Source organism: Leucopleurus acutus (assembly GCF_964270905.1).
Source record: "Leucopleurus acutus genome assembly, chromosome: 2".
NCBI classification, from domain to species: domain Eukaryota; kingdom Metazoa; phylum Chordata; class Mammalia; order Artiodactyla; family Delphinidae; genus Leucopleurus; species Leucopleurus acutus.
In genome coordinates, this window is record NC_139143.1 from 67,093,160 (window position 1) to 67,119,179 (window position 26,020).

A 26,020-nucleotide genomic window follows, 5' to 3' on the forward strand; every position below is an offset into this window, starting at 1 on the left:
CCTGTGCTCCGCAACGGGAGAGGCCACGACAGTGAGAGGCCCGCGTACCACGAAAAACAAAAAACAAAATAAAAAAACAACTAAAAAAAAAAAAAAAAAGAATATAAAGATAAGTAAAACTCATACGGAACCTATTCCTTAAAAGCTTCCATCTCCATTAATTTTAAGCAAGCAGACAAAAATTCACTAAAACATTAAGAAAAAATTACTGTGATATTTTATTTTTAAATGATATACATTAATGTTTGCATGGCTCATATGGCTCTATTACATTTTAATGGTCATAGAGCAGTCTTCTTACCTGTGTACCTGAAGATAAAGCTGGTGCAATGTACAGCAAGAATCAGACAGGAAAGGAAGAAATTCCTAAAAATAAAGGAACTCTATTCACGCTTTATACACAATGTGCTTTGCTAAAATAGATCCTCTCACCAAAGGCATGCAAAATAAAATAAAATCCCAGATGTGCTACATAGGGAAAAAAATTTTCTTGGATGAGAATAAAAAAGGGGATGAGGCTAAAAGCACCTAAAATTCTTTACTGTTAAAACTATCAATGCAACCACAATTAGGAACTATCATTTACTGAATATCTCCAAATGCTCAGTAGACGTGTAGTGACTTTACGTACATTATTTTAGTCCTCTCAAAAATATTATGACATATTACTGCCCCCATTTTATAGGCTAGAAAGCTGAAGCTAAGGTATCAAGCAACCTGAGACACATAGCTAAAAACCAGTAGGGCTGGGATTCAAGTACAGTTGTGACTGCTCTATCCACTATGGTTATGCTATCTCTTAGAATGTCAAAGAAATAGTTTTAATTGTATTATATGATATAGAAAACAAGCTGATAGCTAATTATTTAAAAAATTTAAATTCCCCTGAAAGAAAAGAATTGATTTAAAAATGGAATAATTAGGCACAATTTTGCCTCCTAACAACTCCGGCAAATATCAGATGGGTAACTGCTCAACAAGTGCCACTGTACCTCTGCCACTGAAATACACACCCTGCGAGCTGTAGGGAACCCGGTGTTAGAGCAGCCAGCTACGGTAAGTGGTAGTGGCCCCGAAGGATGAACTCCGACAGCACACCAACAAGGATGGCAATGTGTCAGTAGTCAGTGAGCCTGCCATGGAATTCTGACTAATAAACAGTCATCAGAGATCCTTATCTTTTCCTCAGAAAGGAGGAAGACAAGGTCAAAAACAAATTCGACATGGACAATAGTTTTCTTCTTTTAGTTACAAATATTTATTACTATTGGTATTTCTTTCACTGGCTGCTGTTAAGTATTCTCTCCTCTTCTTTCCAAATAATCTCCCTTGACAGCTTATCTATTCTATTCATATATCTTCAACAATCACTATGCTATCCTGATGAGTCCCAAATAGACAGGTCTTCTTAAAATTGTCATAAGTTTGAACATTTAAACTTTAACAACCTAATTTAGAAATATGGTAGAAATAATTTATAAACAGTATTTAAAGGCAAATTGAATTATCTTCCGAAAACTGATCTGGGCTTATAGAAATAATTTTGTTTATGCTTACAGAAATAAATTTTTCAGAAAACTGAATAAAACTAGTAACAATATGGACTTCCCTGATGGCGCAGTGGTTAAGAATCTGCCTGCCAATGCAGGGGACACAGGTTCAAGCCCTGGTCCAGAACGATCCCACATGCCGCAGAGCAACTAAGCCTGTGCGCCTGTGCGCCTGTGCTCTACAGCCCACAAGCCACAACTACTGAGCCCATGTGCCACAACTACTGAAGCTTGTGCACCCTAGAGCCCACGTATCACAACCACTGAGCCCATGCACCGCAACTACTGAAGCCCGTGCGCTCTAGGGCCTGTGTGACGCAACTACTGAGCCTGTGTGCTGCAACTGCTGAAGCCAATGTGCCTAGAGCCTGTGCTCCACAACAAGAGAAGCCACCGCAACGAGAAGCCCATGCACTGCAACAAAGAGTAGCCCCTGCTCGCCGCAACTAGAGGAAGCCCACGCGCAGCAATAAAGACCCAATGCAGCCAAAAATAATAAATAAATCCTCAAAAAAATTAAAAAAAAACAAATCAGTAACAATATGATGGTAGCAACTTAAATAACAGATGCTCAATATTTAACAATTAACAATATAAAACCAAAAACCCTACAAAATATACTCTTGACTAAATAACTTCAAAAGATTGTTTTGGGCAGGAATGATAAAAACAGGATAACTTACAATGTATTGTAGATTTCACATTCACGCACTATTAAAAAAAATAAGCCTTACCTTAGTATAGTGCAAAAGGGAGTTGGCAAAGAAACGACACAATTTGAGTGTTTTCTGAAATAATTTGCAGTCAGTATTATCCTGTTCCAAAAAAAGGAAATAAGAAAGCATAATGAATGGGAAAAGAATATGAAATTAGCTAAACTTGTAAATGAGACAATATTTTCTAAAAAGATCTCTTAATAAACAGAGTGTAAACATTTTCCATAAAAAAGTAATTCTTCTCTGAGTTGTTATAAGCAATACAAACACACACCAAATGATAAAATATGTCAAAAAATTAAACTCTACATCACTGAAAAGAAATCTTAATCTATAACAGCAAAAGAGGTGATCATTTTTGATTGATCTGAAAGTGAAAGAAACTTTTAATACCTTATTGTTCTTTGCTATATGGGGATCAGTAGATGGTCAAAAGAAAAAGGTCTTACAAATAAATAAAAGAATGAGATATAAAAGAAAACAGGTAAGACATGAGAAGGCAGTTCACAGAAAATATAAATTTCCAATAAACTAAAATTGAAAAATTCTAAATTACAACCTAATTACATATCTTTTGAAGGGGGAGGGGAGAAAACTATTTGATTAGCAAAGATTTAAGACTGATAATATCCCAGAGTTGAGGAAGTGGAGTAGCAAGCACTTTATTTTAACAGTCATGGGAGCATAAAATAATACACTCTTTGCATTATTATTAAAAGCTAGAGTGTTATAAATTCCTTGACCCAGTAGCAATCCCACTTTGGGAAATATATCCTATAGAAATACCAGCACAGGTATGCAATGCAGTCTTTCTTATATAATGAAAATGGAAATAAATCCAGTATCCATCAGCTGGAGAATGGTTAAATAAATTCAAGGTATGAAATTGGATGATGAATACATAGAGATTCATTATTAAAAAAAAAAAAATTCAAGGTATATTCACAAAATGTAGTAGCATAGAGCTATTAAAAGGAATTGGGTAGATATACCTTCAGGAATACAGAAAGCCCTAAGACAGATTAAGTAAAAAATCATGCTGCAAAACAATATGTATAATATCATCCTATTATTATTATTATTATTATTTTTTTTTTTTTTTTTTTGGTGGTACGTGGGCCTCTCACTGTTGTGGCCTCTCCCGTTGCGGAGCACAGGCTCCGGACGCGCAGGCTCAGCGGCCATGGCTCACGAGCCCAGCCGCTCCGCGGCATGTGGGATCTTCCCGGACCGGGGCACGAACCCGTGTCCCCTGCATCGGCAGGCGGACTCTCAACCACTGCGCCACCAGGGAAGCCCCCTATTATTATTTTTAAATGTGTGTTATGTGTTAATATTTCCTCCCTAACCCTCCCAAAATAAATCGAAATCTTACCTGTGGTTCTCTGTAGCAGATTAAAGTAGGATTTCACTGTCCATGTTAGGTATTTGTGTAATGTGTGAGCGTTTTCTGAGCATGTATTACATTTGTAAGTTGATAAAACACTGGGTAATGCCAAGATATCTATGTGTATACAGGGGATGTAGAGGACAGTGGAGTCACCCTAACTGGATTGAAATCCTGGCCTTACCACTACATCTGCATGATCGTGGGAAAGTTACCAAGCCTCTCTATGAGGGTGCAATGTGGCTTACACTAAGGTTACTGTGAGGTTTAAATAGTGTCTGACACTTAGGCAACTTAGCTTAATAAATATTGGTTGTCATGTCATCCAAATGTGTAATACACACTATACGCCAAAGAGCTTTAAATTAGTACCTTAAAATTAAGTCAAACAGATACATTATTATCTTTAATTTGGAGAATAATTTCAAATGAAATAACTTTATTAACTGTGTATGTTCAATCTCTTTACAAAAATATATCAAAACCTTAATTAAACCAATCAAAGTGGAATTGAATGATCCACTAATTGAGTATGACCCTTCATTTTTACCTTTTATAAAAATATTTGGAAATAGTCAATTTTCCTCAGCAAGAGTAAGTTAGGTGAAAATTCACTTCTTTGATAATTATGAACTCTCTCATACACTGCTATGGAAGTTTAAAAGGACAGAGATTAAAAATGAATTTAAGATACTTATAAGATACTCAATAAGAAATTTTATTCAGCTTAGATGTCACATTACAAGAAACTGTTATTGACTTCATGATTGGGTTTCTACCTTTACTCACATAGGCAAACCCGCAATTCTCCGAAGATCACACTAGTCTAATTACCTGCTTTTACTATCTCCCAACCTAGACTATAAGTTATTGGAGGCAGAAAGATATGGCTGATTTAGTACCCAGCACATTTTCTGGCACACAGTAAGGACTCTAGAGACAGCTGGTAAATGAATTAAATGAATAAATGGTGACACACAACTTATCATGTTCGCCTACTTTAAATTTTTCTTTCTCATTCAAGAGGAAATTGTATAAGATTTGGTTGAAGACTCTGGTTTTACTTCATCACTAAATAGCATACCAATTAAATCTAGAGCTGATTTTCACATTTTCAAAAAGCAAGTGTACAACACAAATACTATCCCACCTTGATTTACTCAACTGTTTAAGTCAGAAAGTTTGCATCTCAATGCCAGTAAAAAAGGGGGGGTGGGGATATAAACAAGGAAAACCATTTTTAATGTTTCAAAATACTGAGTATTCAGTCTTCCTTTTTTTAAATAAAACAAGAAAAATACCGATAAAATCTGAATGTAGTGAGCAATGAATCTAAGTGTAGGCAATACATATAAAAATATGAGTTTATTTTCTGAATATAACTTTCAGTAAGCATTCTACGAACAAAAGTAGGAATTACAGTGCAAATTAAATTTATATCTAAGAGTGTTACAAATAAATTTCCCTATCTTTATAGAAAAACTAAATTATTTGTGGCTAAAAAGCTTGTTACAAAGTCTAATATAACAATCTCATTTTGAAACCATGTTCAAGACTTAAGAGAGAATAAATATCAATTTTAGAGGCTGTCACAGGTTGAACTGTGTCCCCTAAAAAGACAGAGTGAAGCCCTAACCCCCAGTACCTTTATTTGGAAGTAGGGACATTGTAGGCGCAATTAGTTCAGATGAGGTCATACTGGAGTAGGATGTGCCCTTAATCTAACATGACTGGTGTCCCTATTAGGAAGATGATAAGAAGAGACAGGGAGAGGACACCACGTGATGATGGTGGCGGAGACTGAAGTTATACAGCTGCAAGCCAAGGAATGCCAGTGATAGCAGAAACTAAGAAAGGCATGGAGCAGACTCTCCCCTAGAGCCTTCAAGAGAACAGGGCCCTGCTGACACATTTCAGACTTCTATCCTCTAGAAGTGTGAGCAAACAAATTTGCCACCTGATTTGTGGTAATTTGTTATAGCAGCCTCAGGAACCTAATTTAGGGACTGATACATCTACATGCTTCCATAAATAGCATATTACCTATGAAATCTAGAGGTTTTATTCTGACGTTTTTAAAAACAAGGTGAAAAAACTGCTTGGAAGAATTTAATGAAATAGTTTGATTCTTCAATAAATATCAACAGTGAACAGCAGAGGGCGATGCTAATCAAAATTTAGAGTTAAGAATGGAGAAACTACACAGACCTTCTCAAAGCTCCATTTCAGGCAATGGACAGTAAGTAGTGCTAGTTACATTTATCAGTACCAAATAAGTAAAGAAAAACAAGTAAGGCAAAACATGAAAATTTGCTTGGAAAGTTTACTATTTAAATTCTCTGATTTTCATATACAAGCAGTTTATATACACTGAACTTGTGTATTCAGTACTTCATGTACAAATAGCCATCCTGGTCAGGTACCCTTGGGATCTCTCTTTCTTCTTCCATTATAGACTATACTGTGGCTTGGGCTTTCCCCATCTCACTCCTGTCCAGGAATCTCTGTCTAATCTCACTCTCCAAGTAACTCTAACTGGGGGATCTGTGGTGTCAAGATAAGCAAGATGGAAATTGGAAAAAGAGAAGGTTGAGGTTGAGGATACAGAGGTATAGGATAAAGGTGGATAAGGGAACATCCTTCCTGCCATTGACACAGGATACCCAACAAAATGCCTTCTCCTTTCGGGAAGGTGAGGGGAATCAGAAAGGGTATATGAAGGAAGCGGGGACAGAAAAGAAAAGGAAAAAAGGATGTAAGGGAAGGATAGATAAAGAGAAAAAGAAGAGAAGCAAGAAGGAAAGGGTGTGCCCCTTCCTAAAGTTACTCCTCACTCCCTCTTACCAACTTCAGGGCCCCTTTTCAAACTTCCACCCTCCTCTCGGGTTTGTCTTTCCAGATCATCCCCGCCCCATGAGTTGTGATCAGTGTTTAGGAACTGGATGAATCCTTACATGTCCACCCCCATAGCTGCTGGGCAGGGAAGAGCACAGGTACAGAGGAATACCCTGTATCAGTTTGCAGGTCTACAACAGGAAGGGATGTTACTGTTATTCTACGGAGAAATATTTAACTCATTTTCCCACTGAAATTATTGCTTATAACTGTGAGGTCCTGACTACTATTAATCCTATAATTTAGGACTATTACGAGTTAAACAAACTTAAAAGAGCTAGTGTGAGAACAGAAGGCACTATGTATAAACACTCTTATAGGAAAATATACTGCAATTCCCAATAAGCATATTAAAAATTTTTAGAATACAATCTGTTTTATAAAAGGGGTGCCAATTCAACACTATAACTTTTTGAAATCAATACAAATGTAAGTATACACCAAGTATACACACAGCTGTATACTGCATCTCTACAGGTTGTAATGGATTGGTGAAGAAAAGGTTGACTGTGGCTATATCATCAAGACAACCTTAAATAAATACAGGACTAAGGAATTAGATTTTTGTCCAAGGGTAGAAAAGATTCTGAGGAGAATGCCTTGACCAACCAGTGAGTATATAAAAAGGCAGGGACAGATAGACTATAGATGGAACGAAAGCAGATAGGGGTCTAATGCAATGCTCTGAGTGAAAAGTAATTATGGGCTGTAAATAATCCCACAGATTGAAAACAAAAACAAAACAAATTAAAACCCTTTTAGGTAAACTGATCCATAGATCTAAATGAGATTTAGTAACTGCCAAAAGAAAAAGAGCCGCAGTTCACAGTGTTGTTAGACCATATTTTTACCTGGGCATCTGATTGTGTCATCTGCTCAGCTAACTGTAAACAAGAACGGAAGGAGAAAAGAATGTCTTCGCACAAGCTAGTAATTATATCTTTGTGTTTCAGCTGACTCTTTATAACCGACTGGTGCTTAAGGCTCTGCCTAAATGAATAAAAAGAAAAGAATATAATCACCACAAGTAACATATCAAGTAACTTAGGACCATAAAAATATGACTTGAAAGAACATGTAAAAAATCAAAATGCATCATATATAACAGACACGGCATAATTAAGATGTACTGACGTTGCCTCTGAAGCTGTCATGTTAGTTTGAGTAAGTTGATAATTTTTTATTTCTCCTTATAAAATATTAATTGAACTCTTACCTATATGCCAGACACTGTGAAGCCCTGGAGATAGAGGGGTGAATGAAAAGACACAATCTCTGCCCTGTCTGCATGGAATTTGTGGTCTAGCACAAAAGAGAACATTAAATAGTGTAAGAATAGTTAATTGATTACAGCTGTGATGAATGTTAAGATGGAAGAGTCCAGGATGCTACAATAGAGAGATCTAATCTAACTGATTCTCAGGGTGAGGATGAAAAGAATGCTACCATCAAGACGTAACACTTAAACTGAGAACTGAAAGATAAGCAGGAATTAGCAAGGTGTAGAGTACAAGAGAGAAGCATCCCAGGCAGAGGGAAAAGCTGTGAAAAGGCTCTGGGACAGGAGAGTTTGTTATGTTTGAGGAGCTGAGAACAGGGAGAGCGCAATGGAGATGGGCTGGTGAAGAAGGCGGGAGCCAGAGAGGATTAGGTTGTTACTCTTAGTAAACTGGGATGGATTTTAAGCAGTAGAGTGACATGATCTGATTTACATTTTTAGAAGATCAGTATGAATGCTGGATAGAAAATGAATCAGAGCGGGGCAAGACTGGAAGATATTCAATGGTGATGGTGATGGCGATGGCGATGGCGATGGCGATGGCGTGGTGTGGTGTGGTGTGGCTAATTCACTGGGCACTCACTGTGTGACTTGCAGAGTTGCAAGCATTTCACACTGATAAACTCAATTCTCACTATAACCCCACAAAGAAGGTGCTATTGTTATAACTCCCACTTTCAGATGAGCAAACTAAGACTCAGAGAAATTAACCAAATTGCCTAAGAGTTCCAGAGGGGTAAGTGATTTCAGAATGGACTCAAGCATATGCGGTATGGCTCTGAGTTGACACTTTGAATCACTGCATTATTACTTGTTGGCAACGTAATGACCTGGTGGTGCAAGAAAAACACCTAAGACCTGAAAGTATTACACTACCTTTAATGTTTTATGCATATGTATAAAGTAGAGGTTCTTAACCATTTTTACATCTCAACTATATTTCCTCCCACCCCCAAGAATCTGATGAATGCTGTGGACACTCTCCCTAGCAATCCTTCATAACGCTCTAGTTAAAATTATATATGGAATTAAAATTGAACAACTCAAAAGTATATAATGAGGGGATTATATTCAACTCTAATTATGATTATTAATTTATCTAAGCCTGGAAGTAGGATACTTGATAGTCAGTTAAACAACAGTAGCAGTAGGCACATGGTTAAGACCCATGGCCCATTATTTCAGATGTACTAGCTAACTGAGTAGAACTTTTTTTAATTTTAGAGAGAGCAGGATAAAGAAGTATGATTTAGTTTGGGAGCTACATGTACAACATTTGGATTATAAGAGAGCAGTGTCAGTAAACATTGTACACACCCATACAAAATGTTTTAAATGCAATCTAAGAAAACTTACAAATAATTAAGACTTTTGGATACGGAAAATATATTACAAAAAGTAAAAACAAAACAAAACAGAAACTTACTTAATTATAAATTTCCAAGTATTGGCATGAAATGCATGGTCCATACTGGAAATAACAGAGCAGATATCCAGCAATGAATGAATAACTACAAAGAAAGATAACAGAACTCTTAGGACATTCAAAGGTCATATGGGGTGAGTTTCTTCTATATTTAAAAATACCTACTGAACAATTTTGACATTTGCTAAAATAGGCAATACAATTTGAAAAAAATTATCTCAAAATAATTAGTGAAAGTAAGTGTCACGCTTTTGATTTAGGGTTTTTATAAATTATAGAAAATTAAGTTTGATGTTTACACCTACTCTATGACCTAAATAAAACTAAAAATGTTCAGTGGACTAAAAATTATGCCCTATTGTAACTGAAACATTCTACAGATATTCAAATCAAAAATGACAAAACATACTGCTAAGGAAAGAAAACCTAACAAGGAAGAATCAAATGAATTTGCACAGTACTCATTAAGGCTTGTACTTTGCCTGAGGTAGATTATTTGTTAAAATGGGCACAATAAACCCCCTTTCTGTGTCCAGAACTGCTCTTAGTCAGTTTGCTTCCACAGACCCTGGGCTTCGCGACATAACTTGGTCAACAGGACAAAAATAAACATAAACCAAGCAGAGACTTTAAACGTGCCTGCACGCTGGGGCCTGCCCTCTCTTGCTGCTCTTAGGACCCTTGAGGCCATCAGCAGGTAGCTGAGCCTGGGCTAACCTGCTGCATGATGAGCTACATGGGACTGGCTCAGGACATTATCTCTCCCTCTGCCGACAAACGACCATGAGTGAGGTCAGTGACCACAAACTGAGTGAGCCAGTTACGCCATGTGAAGCAGAGAAAGCTGTTCTACCTGAGCCCAGCCTAAAACACTAAGTCAGAATCATGAATAAATGAAACAGTAGTTGCTTGATTTCTTTCTTCCTTCCTCTCTCCCCCCCTCCCTCTCTTTCCCTCCATCTCTGCTTCCTCCCTCCCTCCCTCCTTTCTTTTTTCCTTTCTTTCTTTCCTTCTTGCCATGCCACGCGGCTTGCAGGATCTTAGTTCCCTGACCAGGGATTGAACCCAGGCCCCAGCAGTGAAAGCACCGAGTCTTAACCACTGGGCAGCCTGGGAACTCCCTAGTAGTTACTTTAATGTAATAGATTTTTGGGTTGGTTTGTTACAGAGCAAAAGATACCTGATAATACTGCACAAAACCACCTTACTCTCTTTATGCTGAAGCTATGAATGCAATCTTTTTATTAGAGTACTGCTTTTCAAACTCTGGGCCATGATCCATTGGTAAGTGATGAAATTAATAAAGTAGCAATCAGCAATTCTTTAAAAATGAAATAGACTATAATAGAGTATGTTATTTCAAGTACAATAAATAAATGTAGTATATACATACACATTCACAAACATACATACAAGTATGTAATTATATGTGTTCCGGGAAGAAATGCAAACTTCATTTCTTACTATGAAGTTATGGTTTAAAAACACTGAAAGCTACTGCTTCAGAACGTGGACTACTTTAGAGGGTATAAAATTGCATAACTTTCTTTGTTAATCACTGTGGAGTAACAACCTACTTTGAACATTGACTAAATATATAAATCTATGTTAATGCATCAAATATCAATTTTACAAAATCTAAAATTTAAGAGATTAAAAGTTTATTGGGTAGGATTTAAATTTTTTTACACATAATATCATGAATCATTAGAAACATTGGGTTCAATAATTTAACTGATGTACAGTTTATAGTCAATATACAGCATATACTAAGTAGTAAGTTTTTTTCACTCACCTACTACCATATTCAAAATGTCATCATTCTCATCTATTAAAGTATCCGTGCAAACCATATCCAGCAGTTCCATTAGCTGCTTTTGAAGAGAATAGGCCTCCTTGAAAAGAGCCTGCAGAAGGTCTGAGACTAGGTGTAAACGCCCAGAATAAACAGATTCGCTATTCTGATCACAAAGGAATAAAACCGAGAGAAAAAGCAAATCATAAAAAACTCAAGAGCCAAATTTATTTTAATTCATTCTATCAGAGCTCATAAATGTAATGCTTTTAGAGAGTCGGTGGGTGGGGAGCATATGCAAAACATGGGGTGCAGAATAGCATCAGAATGTAAGTTGGTGCAGCCACTGCGGAGATCAGTACAGAGGTTCCTCAGGAAACTAAAAATAGAATTACCATGATTTAGCAATCCCACTCCCGGGCATATATCCGGACAAAACTATAATTCAAAAAGATACATGCATGCCTATGTTCATAGCAGCACTATTCATAATAGCCAATACATGGAAACAACCTAAATGTCCATCGACAGATGAATGGATAAAGAAGATGTGGTACATATATACAATGGAATACTACTCAGGCATAAAAAAAGAACAAAGTAATGCCATTTGCAGCAACATGGATGCAACTAGAAATTATCAGACTAAGTGAAGTCAGAAAGAGAAAGACAAATACAATATGATATCACTTATATGTGGAATCTAAAATATGACACAGGGACTTCCCTGGTGGCGCAGTGGTTAAGAGTCCGCCTGCCAATGCAGGGGATGTGGGTTTGATCCCTGGTCTGGGAAGCTCCCACATGCCGCAGAGCAACTAAGCCCGTGCGCCACAACTACTGAGCCTGTGCTCTAGAGCCCGCGAGCCACAACTACTGAAGCCCCGCGCACCTAGAGCCCGTGCTCTGAAACAGGAGAAGCCACTGCAATGAGAAGCTCACACACCGCAATGAAGAGTGGCTCCCACTCGCAGCAGCTAGATAGAGCCCACGCACAGCAACAAAGACCCAATGCAGCTAAAAATAAATAAATAAATTTATAAAATAAAAAATATATATATATGACACAAATGAACCTGTCTATGACAGAAACAGAATCACAGAGAACAGACTGGTGGTTGCCAAGGGGGAGGGGGTTGTGGGAAGGACGGAGTGGGAGGTTGGGGTTAGCAGATGCAAGCTTTCATATATAGAATGGATAAACAACAAGGTCCTACTGTATAGCACAGAGAACTATATTCAGTATCCTATGATAAATCATAATGAAAAAGAATAGTAAAAAAGAGTAAGGTACATATGTATATAACTGAATCACTTTGCTGTACAGCAGTAATTAACACAACACTGTAAATCAACTGTACTTCAATTAAAGAAAAGAATTCTCACCAGCAAAAAAAAAAAAAATTTAATGATTCTTAGTGAATGACATATTCATTCATTAAACAAACGTTTAGTGAACCTCCATTATACATAGTGTACTTTGAGAGATGCAGGTATGTATAAAATATGATTTCTGACTTCCAAGATCTTACAAATATAGAACTAAAAGGGAGCTAAATAACATTAGGTCCAGTGCATGACATTTCAGTACCCTGTCACCAAAGAGAAGCATTAGTTAACTAGCAATTTTCATTCATCCAACAAACAGCATTATCAAAACTTCCTGTGACCCACAAATCCTAGGCCAGCTTTTGTGCTTTAAAGCTGTCTCAGGACTAAATAAGGGTCAGTGGCCCTTTACAGGCACCTAATTGTTAAGCAATTCATCTGAGCCACCAATGCCATGACAGAAATATTTGAGGATCCCTGCGACTTGACACAAATCTGTATCACTTCTTTCCTTATCAAGAGGAAATAGAATAAGAACAACAAAACTGCAAGGGCCCCCTTTTTAAGATTTCTTTATAACTACTTATTTTGAAACAAATATTTACATACATGGTCTTTGTTCTATGGAAAAATGCACTGCAATAATATAGGTTAAAATGTAAACTTATGAACAAATACTATAAGCACCACAAACTCAGCCCCTTTGCCCATGGATTTTAGGCCATTTAAAGTGTACTTAGGGCTTCCCTGGTGGCGCAGTGGTTAAGAATCCACCTGCCCATGCAGGGGACTCGAGTTTGAGCCCTGGTCCAGGAAGATCCCACATGCCACGGAGCAACTAAGCCCATGCACCACAACTACTAAGCCTGCGCTCCAGAGCCTGCAAGCCACAACTCCTGAAGCCCGGGTGCCTAGAGCCTGTGCTCTGCAATGAGAGAAGCCACTGCAATGAGAAGCCTGCGCACCACAACAAAGAGTAGCCCCCGCTCACCGCAACTAGAGAAAGCCCGCGCACAGCAACAAAGACCCAACTCAGCCAGAAAAAAATAAAATTTTTTTTTAAATGTTAAAAAAAAATAAAGTGTACTTAGACCCATCACTTACCTTACAATGTACAAATGTACTTTTGATTACATGTAGGACTGAGGAGGGAAGACTGTGAATATTTTCTAGAATGATGGATTCCTGAGTGGCACAGACATGCTGAACACATCCTGTAAGAGCTCCTAATAGCTGTACCATTGTCTGGATATATGGAAAGAAGTTTCATTCAGAATATGTTTTCTGTGTACCTAAAAGGTGTCAGACAATATGCTGAGTGCTAGGGATACAGCAGTGAGCAAAATGGACCCTCTCTCTGTTCCTCCTTACACATAACTACAGTCTGTCAGAACTACAAATGTTAAAAGTGGCTAGGGACTTCCCTGGCAGTCCAGTGGTTAAGACTTCGCCTTCCAACGCAGGGGGTACAGGTTCGATCCCTGGTCGGGGAGCTAAGATCTCACATGCCTCGTAGCCAAAAAACCAAAAATGAAAAAACAGAAGCAATATTGTAACAAATTCAATAAGAACTTTAAAAATGGTCCACATCAAAAAAAATCTTAGGGAAAAACCCCCCAAAAAACCCGGCTAGCCATTTGGTTAAAAAAAAAAGAAAAAAAGAAGAAGTTGGAATCCTAACCCACAACCTCAAAGTATATGGCAGGTGTTCTACACGTACGCTTTAGAATTACAGGCAGGGCATGCTATCTTGATTACTTGGCTTCTTATACGAGTTTAGGTATTTACTAAGCATGAAATTGTATAAGAAATTCAGAATTTATGTTTTTTGCAATATCTTTATATCTTTAAGTCTATAAATTTAATTCTAGCATTGGGGCATTATATAGAGAATATAAAGTTAATTAATATTTCACACTCTTTAAGCTCTCCCACCCCCCTTTCTAATATATTTGACATACCTGTAAAATATTTCTTATAGTGGTCTGGATTTCTAAATTTTGGCTTGATAGTCCTCTGGCTTGACTGGTTAACTCATACATCATGTCATCAAATAATCTCACAGTCTGTGAAAACAAAGCAGGTCATAAACAGTAGTAACAGAAGTCATTAAAAAAGGAAAGGCATATCTTTAAAGAAATAAATTAGATTTGATTTTGCATTATTAACAGCTACGGGATATTGTCTAGTGTAACAACTGCACCTAATAAAGTTAATAAAATATATATTTTGTATAGTGTTTCTATAGTATTTCTGTTTTTTGTATACTATTTTTCTACAATAGAATCTCCTTAAAAAAAAAAGCCTCCAACAAAAATTGATTTGTCTTCCATTTCTGTGATTTGAATCTACTTAATAACATCCATAAAAAAATATCACTCAAAGTTCATTTTTTGGTGATGTAACAAAAGTGCTACTCTTACACTTAAATAAATAAAAGATGATATCTTAACCAATCAACATCCATGTGAACATTTACAAGGATATTTTCTGGTAGTGGTAATGAATTTGTGCTGAATTACCTATTCACTTGTTTTCTAACCAGTTCCCCTTTCTGACCAACTCAAAATACTGTTCCTGAGTTAGAGACATAGTACGTGACCTCAGAACGAAGCGTTTTTGTCTGTGAAACATTAGCCAACCTAAGATCTTAATACTCTCAACAAGTTAAATGGCCTAAACACTACACTACAAGAATAACCATAGTCAGCAACACACTGTAACTAAAGAGGGTACTGCTTCCCATAAGCCTGTTAACACTCAACATCTCGTTTTCATCTATATACTAGCTGGACCTTTTTTTGGCAGTCAAGAACAAGTTTTAAGAAACTTTTTAGATAGAGAACAATCGAGTGAATATGAGTAAAAGGAGTTCTGATAATTATTTGTTTCAAAGCTAAACTTAGAAATCCATTCCAGTAAGAGATAAGTTATCATAAAAAAATGTTTCATTTTGTCACCAAAGTATGTTTAGTTCCCACAATTAAAAAAAGAAGTTATGACTCTGCTTTTCAGAGAAAAGGTATACCACATATATCTAAAAGGTAACAATGCAGCTGGTGAATCTGATATTTTCTTTTAAGTTACTTGATTTTACCAATATTCCAGCCATTTTTATTCTTAGGCTTCTTTAATAAATTTTGGCTCCATTTTTCCAGAAAATGAAATTTAACAATTATTAATAAATTCTACAGAGAAGATAAAGAAAGAGACTTAACTAACTTCATCATCCATCCCAATTTTCAATGAATAGCTTTAAAATACAAGAGTATTTAAAACCAACTACAAATAATGTAAATTCAATTAGTAAAGGATCCATAGTCTCTGAAAATATGTTTTTTAATCACCTAATGATCATACTGACACCATCATATTCTCACATAAGATCTATTTTTAACTATTTTATTTGTATTTCAAATATGTGATACATTGGGAATTCCCTGGCAGTCCAGTCGTTAGGACTTGGCACTTTCACTGCTGTGGGCCCGGGTTCAATCTCTGGTCAGGGAACTAAGATCCCATAAGCCTCGCGGCACAACCAAACACAAAAAAAGTGATACATTAAGAAATTAAGAATAAATGGTCTAAAACTGAGGCCAGATCTTAACAGCCTTTATAACAAGTAAATTGATTAAGATAATAATAGTACTATACCTTTGGCAGCACTTGTGAAAATAAAGTCTGTTCCAATGTCAGGTGGTTCATATGAGGTAAAAACATTTCTACAATAATTTTCAGAATTTCTATAAAGGAAAATAGTAACATATTTTGTAGCAATATTAAGTCATGTCAGCCAACAAAGGTCACTACCCTTTCCCAGATTTGAGAATATGTAAGTACTAGCAATCAAAAGCTTTGTACAGTTTCAAAATGCCATATTCTACGTAGAGAAACTATTAACAGTTAAACAACCTGAAATAATAGAAAAATTTTAAAAAACAAAACAAAACAATGTATGTGTACAGCAACTGAAGATCAGTTAATGGATTTGGGTACATCTACTGAATAGGATCTGCTATCATTAAAATGATTGTTAGAGATCGTTTAAAACCATGATAAAATGTCCACAATACATTAAGCTAAAATGAAAAAACTTCCAAATAGTGTAATTCCGATCTTAATATATATATAAACATGTATATACAAAGAATAACCGATAGGCTGGCAGGAATATATAGAATCAAGATGAGAATATCCTATGCCAAAATCTTAAACATTTCAGATTAATGATTGTTTTATTATCTTTTATGTTTTTCTGCATGTTACAAATTTTCTATAATGAATATATACAACTCTCATACACAGGATAAAAAGTAACTGTTCCTTAAAAAAATCAGACCCCCACAGGCAGCACACAGATCCAAGATTATAAACAAATATTCCACAATCAAGTGAAATGTAAATAGAAAACTCAAAATATATGAGTAAACTCTGCCTCTCCTCCTAACTAAATAAATAAATTACGTCAAGTAAGATTAATGAAGACAGATGAAGAAAGTCAACTTTTCCAAATGACAAATTTGTCATGCCTAAACAATCAGCCTTTTGTAACTTAGAAAGTATTTTCTAATTGACACTAAACGTGTTAAGAGGCTGAAAGTTATTAAGTAGACTGCAAATTATGTTTTATATTGGTCTAACCAGTTTAACAACTAACATTTAAAATTTACAATGTGGGGCTTCCCTGGTGGCACAGTGGTTGAGAGTCCGCCTGATGATGCAGGGGACACAGGTTCGTGCCCCGGTCCGGGAAGATCCCACATGCCGCGGAGCGGCTAGGCCCGTGAGCCATGGCCGCTGAGCCTGCGCGTCCCGAGCCTGTACTCTGCAATGGGAGAGGCCACAACAGTGAGAGGCCCGCATACCGCAAAAAAATAATAATAATAAAATAAAATAAAATTTACAATGTGCTTATACACACATTATCAAACAGAACACTTTTGGTATCTATCCAAAATGGAATTTAAAACTTTAAGTACTGTAATTTGAAGTAATTTGGTCATTTTAAGTAACTGAAGATTACAAAGGCTGTAATGCTACAATAGGAAGAATAAACTTAAAGGGTATACAAAACTATATTTAAATTTAAAGGGAATACGAAACTGGGATATGTGGGACTCAGGCCTTAAAGACATCAAAGTAATCGTACAATTAAGATAATTTTACTTACGAATATGCTCAAGCCAACTGTCAGAATGCTGATACATAGAGTAAAAAAATTAAGGAAGATACTAGTATCAGTAGTAAGATATTCACTACTGAGAACAGATTTTAAAAGGACCCTTCTTGAAGTTTAAGCAATGATCAGTAAGAGATTGAAATTAGACTCAAATTACTGGCTTAATTTTGCTGTAAAAAATGTAATGCTTACTAGGTATAATGAAAATACTTTAAGGAAATGTTTTCAAAATCGCTCAGGGATAAACTTATCTTTTCAAATTATGTGTAGTTATGACTTATTTCTGACAGATGAGAAACAGTCTATAATGATCCATGGGTTTCTGGTTTCTGAAACAGAAATTTCTTCCTCCTCAGCACTTCTATAGTACTTTATTTGCACCTGTCTTAAGTCACTGATCAACTTTTATCTTTTCATGTTACTAGCATATCTATCTTACCACCTTATCAGACAGAAACTCTTCTGCACATAGAAGCTTACAAATACGTCATAATAAATTATGCTATGTTCATTACAAACGTTAATGGTAATCACATTATAAACTATACACTTTTCTACCATTCAGAATAATTGTTAGAAATGTTTTCCTGTAAAAATAATATACAAATTATTAAAGTATGTGTCAATAAGAAAAATGAATAAGCCATAACTCTGTCACAGTAATACAGGAATTGATTCTTTTTCTGAAATCTTACTTTGCATATACATCTTACAGCAGCAATCAAAATGAAATATAGTCATTAACTCATTTTAGTTCAGTAGGGTAGAATTTGCATCGTGGATCAATTTCAGTAAAGGTCAAAAAAATTCTAGCCTCTTCCAAAATTAAACATAAGTTATAATTATGCAGACATGCAGGTAAAGACTGGAAAATAAGGGACTTCCCTGGCGGTCCAGTGGTTAAGACTCCGCGCTTCCACTGCAGGGGGCACAAGTTTGATCCCTGGTCGGGGGACTAAGATCCCGCAGGCCGAGCGGCACGCCCCCCCCCCCCCCCGAAAAAAAGAAAGACTGGAAAATAACGTGTGAAATGCAAAACATGAAAATAATTATGTTTGGGTGATGGAGTTACTGAAAATTTCTCTCATTTGTAGAAAAAGTGCTGAAGTAAAATCAAAAGCTGAAAAAAAATTTATCTAATGAGATTTTCAGGCAGTTTTAAAACATGACAATATCTTTTAGCCCTTCACTGAATGCTTACTATGTGCCAGGTACTATTCTAGGTGCTGGAGAAAACAAAATTCCTGCCTTTATGAACTTTACAGTACAGTGAGGAAAAGTAAAAAGAAACCAAAGTAAACAAGATAATTTCCATTAAGGTTGCTTCTGCTCTTTAGAAAACTGAACAGGGCAATGAGATAAGTATTACAGACTGGGTTTGGGAGAACCACCTAAGACTGAGGACACTGAAAATGGCTTGCTGGCGTGACATCTGAGCTGAGATCTGAATAATGAGATAGACAAAAGGCTGAGAGAAGAACAAACTACGCTGAAGGATCAGCAAAAATGAAGATCCTGAGGTAGGTGAGCTTCATGTATATGTGGACAGAGTGTAGTGAGCTAGGTAAGCGAGGAAAAGGCTTAGAACATGAGGAGCCTTGAAGGTAAAAGTTTAGATTTTATTCCTAATTTGTTAAGAAGCCACTGGGGTGGAGGGAGTGCTTTAAAAAGTAAACAACATGTTTTTCACTTTTTTGTGAACTTTTTTTGGAGAATGGATTATAAGAGGACGTGAGTAGAAGCAAGGGAGCTATTAACAATATAGTTCAGGTGAGAGGTTATGGGGGTTTGAAAGAGTGGTAGCAACCAGGATGGAGATAAGCATTTGGATTCAAGATATAGTCTAGGTCAGAAACAAAAGGACTTGCTGATTGGATGTGAGAGAGAGAGGACTGAAGGTTTTGGCTTGTAAAACCGTTTATTTAGATGAAGAAGACTGGCGGGAAGAACAGGTTTGGGTTCTTTTGAATTTTAAGTTTGAGATGCAAAACCAGGTGAGAATGTTGATTTTTTTTTAAATGTAAATAAACAAGCTTGGGAATTCCCTGGTGGTGCAGTGGTTAAGAATCCACCTGCCAATGCAGGGGACACAGGTTCGAGCCCTGGTCCGGGAAGATCCCACACGCCACGGAGCAACTAAGCCCGTGTGCCACAACTACTGAGTCTGCGCTCTAGAGCCCGCGAGCCACAACTGCTGAGCCCACGTGCCACAACTACTGAAGCCCGTGCGCCTAGAGCCCGTGCTCCGCAACGAGAAGCCACCGCAATGAGAAGCCCGTGCACCGCAATGAAGAGCAGCCCCCACTTGCCACAAGTAGAGAAAGCCCGTGCGCAGCAACAAAGACCCAACACAGCCAAAAATAAATAAATTTATAAAAAAAAAAAAGAGTAGCGCCCACTCGCGGCAACTAGAGAAAGCCCATGTGCAACGAAGACCAAACGCAGCCAAACATAAATAAATTTATAAAAAATAAAAAAAATAGGGCTTCCCTGGTGGCGCAGTGGTTGAGAGTCCGCCTGATGATGCAGGGGACACGGGTTCGTGCCCTGGTCCGGGAAGATCCCACATGCCGCGGAGCGGCTGGGCCTGTGAGCCATGGCCGCTGAGCCTGCGCGTCCGGAGCCCGTGCTCCGCAACGGGAGAGACCACAACAGTGAGAGGCCCGCGTACCGCAAAAAATAATAATAATAATAAAAATAAATAAATAAACAAGCTTGACTTTCAATTATTGAAATCCCCCTATAAGCTTGAGAAGAAAAAGAGGAACCGTGTTTCTTATCTTTGTTCCCCCGAAGCCTAACACTGCCTGGTACATATAATATTCTGTACCTAGTAAAATTTTTTGAGGAGGAGGATGGCTTTTTGTTACCAAAAACAAAAATCCTTGAGGACAGCAGTTCCATGTCTACACGATAACTAAGAAAGCGCTTTGGTACCTAAGTGGGACCACCTGCCAATGGCCAGGTGAATGATTTCTATGTGACCATAATATTTATATTTGGCTTTAGCTGTAAAAAATTATTTTTGCAGTGTTCAGACTCTCTCAAGTGAAGGTCTTTTTTTTCTTTCGAGTGTAGTTTTATGTGCTCAAAGCTGTTAAAAAAAAAAATTACCCTTTAACATGAAGGGCTAGGACTCCAGGTACATTTACAACCAAAAAAAGATTCGACTACTAAATGACCTGCATCTGGACAACGGAGACGTTAAGTACCTCACACCCAGCAGATGAAAGCCAATTAGCAACTCCTTCTCACCAGCAATAAACCGAAAGAGGTTCAAAAAGGGGAGGGGAAGAACATTTGTATTTACTGAACATCTTTTACAGACTTGGCACCATGTCAGAACTACGTCCTTTAGATTCTCAAAATAGTGAGGAAGGTATTCATTTTCACCACCCATTTTAGAGATGAGAGCTCAGAGTACCTCGCTCTCTCTACTTCATCCAGTCAGCTCACCTTACAGCTCAAGTCTGAGTCCTTGCCTCTCCCCGCTCCCGCCGCCCCATGGAAAAGTACTCACGCTTAACTGCACGTACAGAGCAACTCAGAGGCCCAGAGAAATGGCAGAAAACACCACATCCACTGCCAAAACCACTGGCAGAACACCTCTGCAAGCCCTTCGGATGCCAAAGCCAGGCATGCCTTCGGTCTCGGCACCCACGGCTCTCGCTCGCCCTTCCTTCCCTCGCTTACTCATCTCGCTCATCAACAGAGAAAGGAGAGGGTTGAAGCCGCAGGAACCCAACACGGCCCTGCAGCGGGTGTGATGAGACAGGAGAGAAGGTTGGAGACAGGCCCCACACCCCTCTCTAGGTGGAAGTGACAATGAAGGATATAAGGAGCCGAGGCAGGACAGATGGCAGTTCCCGGCGGCACAGCTCCTCCGGCCAGCTACTTAATTCTTCCAGGGGAACCGCGCTCGCCGGAACAGCGCGTTCCTGAGACATGCTTTCGCCCAAGACCAAAGCTTCGAAACACTCCCGCCGGAGCCAAGACCGGAAACTCCCACCGTCCCGGCAGGCCTTGCGAGCCAAAACCATAGAGAGGAAGGGCGCCGCTTTCCTTAGTGAGCCTGGGCCCCACACCACTGGGAATAAAGCCGGGCTTGTCTGGCCCGCGGAGGCCTCGACTCACTGGTGCGCGCTTTCAGTCGGGAGGCTCTGGCCGGATTACTCTGGAGCTGGGAAGCTGCCGGGGAGCTAGCGTCCACAGGTCTGGATCGCTGTAACGTTGCTTTTGAGACGCTTTGGGGGAGGTGAGGGCCGGGAGTCCACAGATTTGCTACACTCCGTCCCTTGGGGCTTTGAGGTTGCACATCTGGTGTCGGGTTTGACCTGGGACTTACAGCCAGAAATGACTCCAAGCCCCGCTGTGAAGTGGGATAGAAACAGGCGCCTTCCTACCCATTTAATGTGTTGACCCTACTCTGTACATCCTATGTAATGGGGATAAAGACCCACCTGCCAGAACTGTTGTGCAAATTGAAGTAGACGGTATATTTTAAGTGTCTAGCCAGTAGATACAGAGAAGAGTCTCTTTATTAAGTTGCTTCCATTTTCTACGGATCTCCCCGCACAGTTCAGTGCCCTTATTCTGTGTCAAGCTAATCTTTACTAATTACTCCACAGTTACCTCACTCCCAGTACACTTAGAGCTGCAGGTCTCCACGAAATGTTTGCAGTGAGGTCATCTGAATGAATTTACACACATCAGAGCATACCTGTTCCTGTTTTTAAAGGGATGTTCATTTATCAAAATACAATCTTGAAGTCCTGTTACTTGAAACGGTAACAGATTGAAGAGATTCTGGCAGTTTAGGAGGTTAATATGTTTGAGCAGGGTCGTGACAGATGAAACACACTAAATAGCTAGGCTTGTCATTTCCTGCCTGAGAATTTTGGACTTTACCTTATTTCTAGTTGTTGCTGCTGCTGTTATTTTGTTTGTTTTTACGGTTTATTCTCTTCTCCAGCTTTTTTTTTTAAGATGTCGGGGGTAGGAGTTTATTAATTAATTAATTTATTTTTGCTGTGTTGGGTCTTCGTTTCTGTGCGAGGGCTTTCTCTAGTTGTGGCAAGCGGGGGCCACTCTTCATCGCGGTACGCGGGCCTCTCACTATCGTGGCTTCTCCTGTTGCGGAGCGCAGGCTCAGTACTTGTGGCTCACGGGCCTAGTTGCTCCGCGGCACGTGGGATCCCCCCAGACCAGGGCTCAAACCCGTGTCCCCTGCATTAGCAGGCAGATTCTCAAGCTCTGTGCCACCAGGGAAGCCCTCTTCTGCAGCTTTTGAAACCTGAAGGGTTTGTGTGTGTTTCCAAGTCTCTTTATCTCCCTGTCCCTCCACCGCTTTCATAGAAAAGGCAGCTGCTGGGGGTGGAGCAGGGGACTGTTTAATATTACATTTACGTAAAATGTGTCATTTTGCTTTTTAATAACAATTTTCTTTTTTTTTTTCTCCAGAGCTACATTGAAAAAAGAGCAAAGACCTCTTAAAAGTCATTTGGAAATATCTCTGAATATTGTAACTGTTTATAAGCAGCTAAAGAGAAATGGATCTCCAGCAAAACTAACAGAATAATTGAAGCAGGTTTACGTGTGTGTCATCAGTTCTATCCAGAAGTTGAAGAATCTTCCTTTGAGTTTAACGATTGCGTGCATTTTCTGAGAGAATGACTTTTCAATTTAATTTCACTATAGAAGACCATCTGGAAGATGAATTAACATCCCTTGGAGATGGAGCTTTGGCCCTAGATTCCTCAGAAGAGTCTTCAGTCTCAGAAAGACAAAAAGGTACACATAGAGACAAAAAACGTTCTACAGAACAGTTTGACCTGCTTCAGGATCATTTGTGGGAGCATAAGTCAGCAGGAAATGCAGGTCCCTCTCAAGACACAGACAGCTCACTCAATGCAGCTAACAGTTCAAGTAGCTTGGAGCCACGTGAAAAACAGCCCTGCTTTAGAGTTGCCAAAGAGCATGCTATGCCTAAAGATTTAAAGAAAGTGTTAGAAAATAAAGTCATAGAAACATTACCAGGTCTCCAGCATACGAACATATCAGTAGTGAAAACCATCTTGTTGAAAGAGAACTTCCCTGGAGAAAACATCATTTCAAAAAGCTTTTCTGCTCACTCTGATCTGATTACAGGTGTTTATGAAGGAGGTTTAAAAATCTGGGAATGTACTTTTGACCTCCTGGCATATTTTACAAAGGCCAAAGTGAAATTTGCTGGGAAAAAAGTGTTGGATCTTGGTTGTGGATCAGGGTTGCTGGGTATAATGGCATTCAAGGGAGGCGCCAAAGAAATTCATTTTCAAGATTATAACAGTGTGGTGATTGATGAAGTAACCTTACCTAATGTAGTGGCTAACTCCACTTTGGAAGATGAAGAAAATGATGTAAACGAAGCAGATGTGAAAAGGTTCAGGAAATCAAAAGTAGCACAAGAACTATGTAAATTCCGGTTCTTTTCTGGGGAGTGGTCTGAGTTTTGTAAGCTTTTACTAAGCAGTGAAGAACGTTTTGAAAAATATGATCTCATTCTTACCTCAGAAACCATTTACAATCCAGGTTATTATGGTCCTCTGCACCAAACATTCCTTAGATTGTTAGATAAAAATGGACGGGTGCTTTTGGCCAGCAAAGCACATTATTTTGGTGTGGGTGGAGGTACTCATCTCTTTCAGAAGTTTGTTGAAGACAGGAATGTATTTGAGATGAGAACACTCGAAATAATTGATGAAGGACTAAAGAGATTCCTAATTGAGATGAATTTTAAGTACCCCAGTTAATGCCCACTGAGTGTCCTAAGTGAAATAAACAAAATAACCAAAACTTGAATGTTCGATTTCTGCTTTGCTGTTATTTTTTTCTGAAATTATGATATTTAGTTTTGTTTATCCAGATAAGAGACCAACTATATTAGCGACATTGTACTTGCTAAGTGAGACTGAAAAAATAGTGCTCCTCAGCATTTGAAAAGAGCTCCTAGGAAATCATTTTGTGGGAAAGTTTTCTGTTCTCAACTTTCATTCAATTTCACCTTTCTACCACCTTTAGCATATAAATTTGTTCCCAGGAAAATCTGCCATTTTTTACCTCAAGTTTGAATTTCTTCCCAGTCTTTGTCAGTTTCTGTTCACATGAAGTGCCTGATCGATCACCATGCTGTTAATTCTAAAGGCATACATATGCATCACTAAATGATTCTGAATCTAAATATTAGATTGAAGGCCTTGGGTAACTAGGAAGAAGTTTTTGTTTTGCTTTATTTTTATATTCATTTATCTTGTATAATAAGAATTAGAATGCTGAGCAGTTGAATTCAACATTAAGATGGAAGAAATAAGGGGAATCATGATAGAGAATATAAAGATGGTACAGAAAACTTACAGTGCTTGTAGCCCTTTTTAGCCAAGGAAGAAGGAGACCCTAGGGTCTTGGTAGGAGGAAAAAGAATAGGAAACAGAATTCCAGATTCTGGGGAGTAAAGACTCTTCACTAGTTAAGTAGGGCAAAGAAGGGGAGAAAAAGTATTTTGATTCTAATGCAAAAATGTTCACACTTAACATATCTAAAATTGGGGTCTACCTTACTGTCTAATAATTATTGTACAACTGGCAGTATTTTTTTCCTTCTTGAAGGTACCTAAAATAATGGTACGACTTGGATTCAATGAAATGTGATATTTACTGGACATCTGTTAACTAGGCACTTTGTATATATCTTGCTTAATATTTATAACCTCATAAAGTATATATCATCCCCATTTTAATAATGATCATAATAGCTAACAGTTTTCAGCATTTACTATATGCAGGGTAGAAGAGATTTACATACACTAACATATAATATTTGTAACAGCCCTGAATTAGGTTATAATTACTATCTAGATTTTATAAAGAAATTGAGGGACTTCCCTGGTGGTGCAGTGTTTAAAAATCCAGCTGCCAATGCAGGGGGCATGGGTTTGAGCCCTGGTCCAGGAAGATCCCACATGCCGCGGAGCAACTAAGCCCATGCACCACAACTACTGAGCCTGTGCTCTAGAGCCCGCGAACCACAATTACAGAGCCCGTGCACCACAACTACTGAAGCCCACATGCCTAGAGCCCATGCTCCGCAACAAGAGAAGCCCCCGCTTGCCACAACTAGACCACATACAACAACGAAGACCCAATGCAGCCGAAAATAAATTAATGAACAACAACAACAAAAAAATTGAGACTCAAGAAAGTAAGTAATTTGATCCCAATCACATTCCTCACATTCAGAATCAGAATCTGAAGTCTTTTTAAAAGCTTCACTCTTCACCACCCCAGTAGTCTTAAAATGCCTATTTTTCATCACATATATTTCTTAGCACCCTTTTATTATTCCAAAATGAAAGTCATTGTTAAAGAAACTTATTTACACACATCATTAAAAATTATATGTATTATACATAAATCCCTAATGCATATAT

The 26,020-nt window shown here is 38.1% G+C and overlaps 2 protein-coding genes across 2 annotated transcripts in view; one reads left to right on the forward strand and one right to left on the reverse strand.

The window, feature by feature from the left end:
• FIRRM (FIGNL1 interacting regulator of recombination and mitosis) overlaps positions 1–21,556 on the reverse strand; it is a 44,959-nt gene extending 23,403 nt beyond the window's left edge. Inside the window, exons 1-10 of the mRNA XM_082857369.1 lie at positions 21,393–21,556; positions 17,548–17,587; positions 16,032–16,120; positions 14,339–14,443; positions 13,482–13,622; positions 11,049–11,214; positions 9,254–9,338; positions 7,400–7,538; positions 2,285–2,365; positions 302–366 (exon numbers count right to left, since the gene is read on the reverse strand). Coding sequence (XP_082713495.1) covers positions 302–366; positions 2,285–2,365; positions 7,400–7,538; positions 9,254–9,338; positions 11,049–11,214; positions 13,482–13,622; positions 14,339–14,443; positions 16,032–16,120; positions 17,548–17,587; positions 21,393–21,503 — 1,022 coding nt within the window. The 5' untranslated portion in view covers positions 21,504–21,556. The remainder of the gene's footprint in view (positions 1–301; positions 367–2,284; positions 2,366–7,399; positions 7,539–9,253; positions 9,339–11,048; positions 11,215–13,481; positions 13,623–14,338; positions 14,444–16,031; positions 16,121–17,547; positions 17,588–21,392) is intronic.
• A 128-nt stretch (positions 21,557–21,684) lies between these two features.
• Positions 21,685–24,953, forward strand: METTL18 (methyltransferase 18, RPL3 N3(tau)-histidine). Its single transcript, XM_082860938.1, has 2 exons — positions 21,685–21,768; positions 23,017–24,953. Exon 2 carries the CDS (start codon positions 23,226–23,228, stop codon positions 24,345–24,347), a length of 1,122 nt encoding a protein of 373 aa, XP_082717064.1. The 5' UTR covers positions 21,685–21,768; positions 23,017–23,225; the 3' UTR covers positions 24,348–24,953.
• The last annotated feature ends 1,067 nt before the right edge of the window (positions 24,954–26,020 follow it).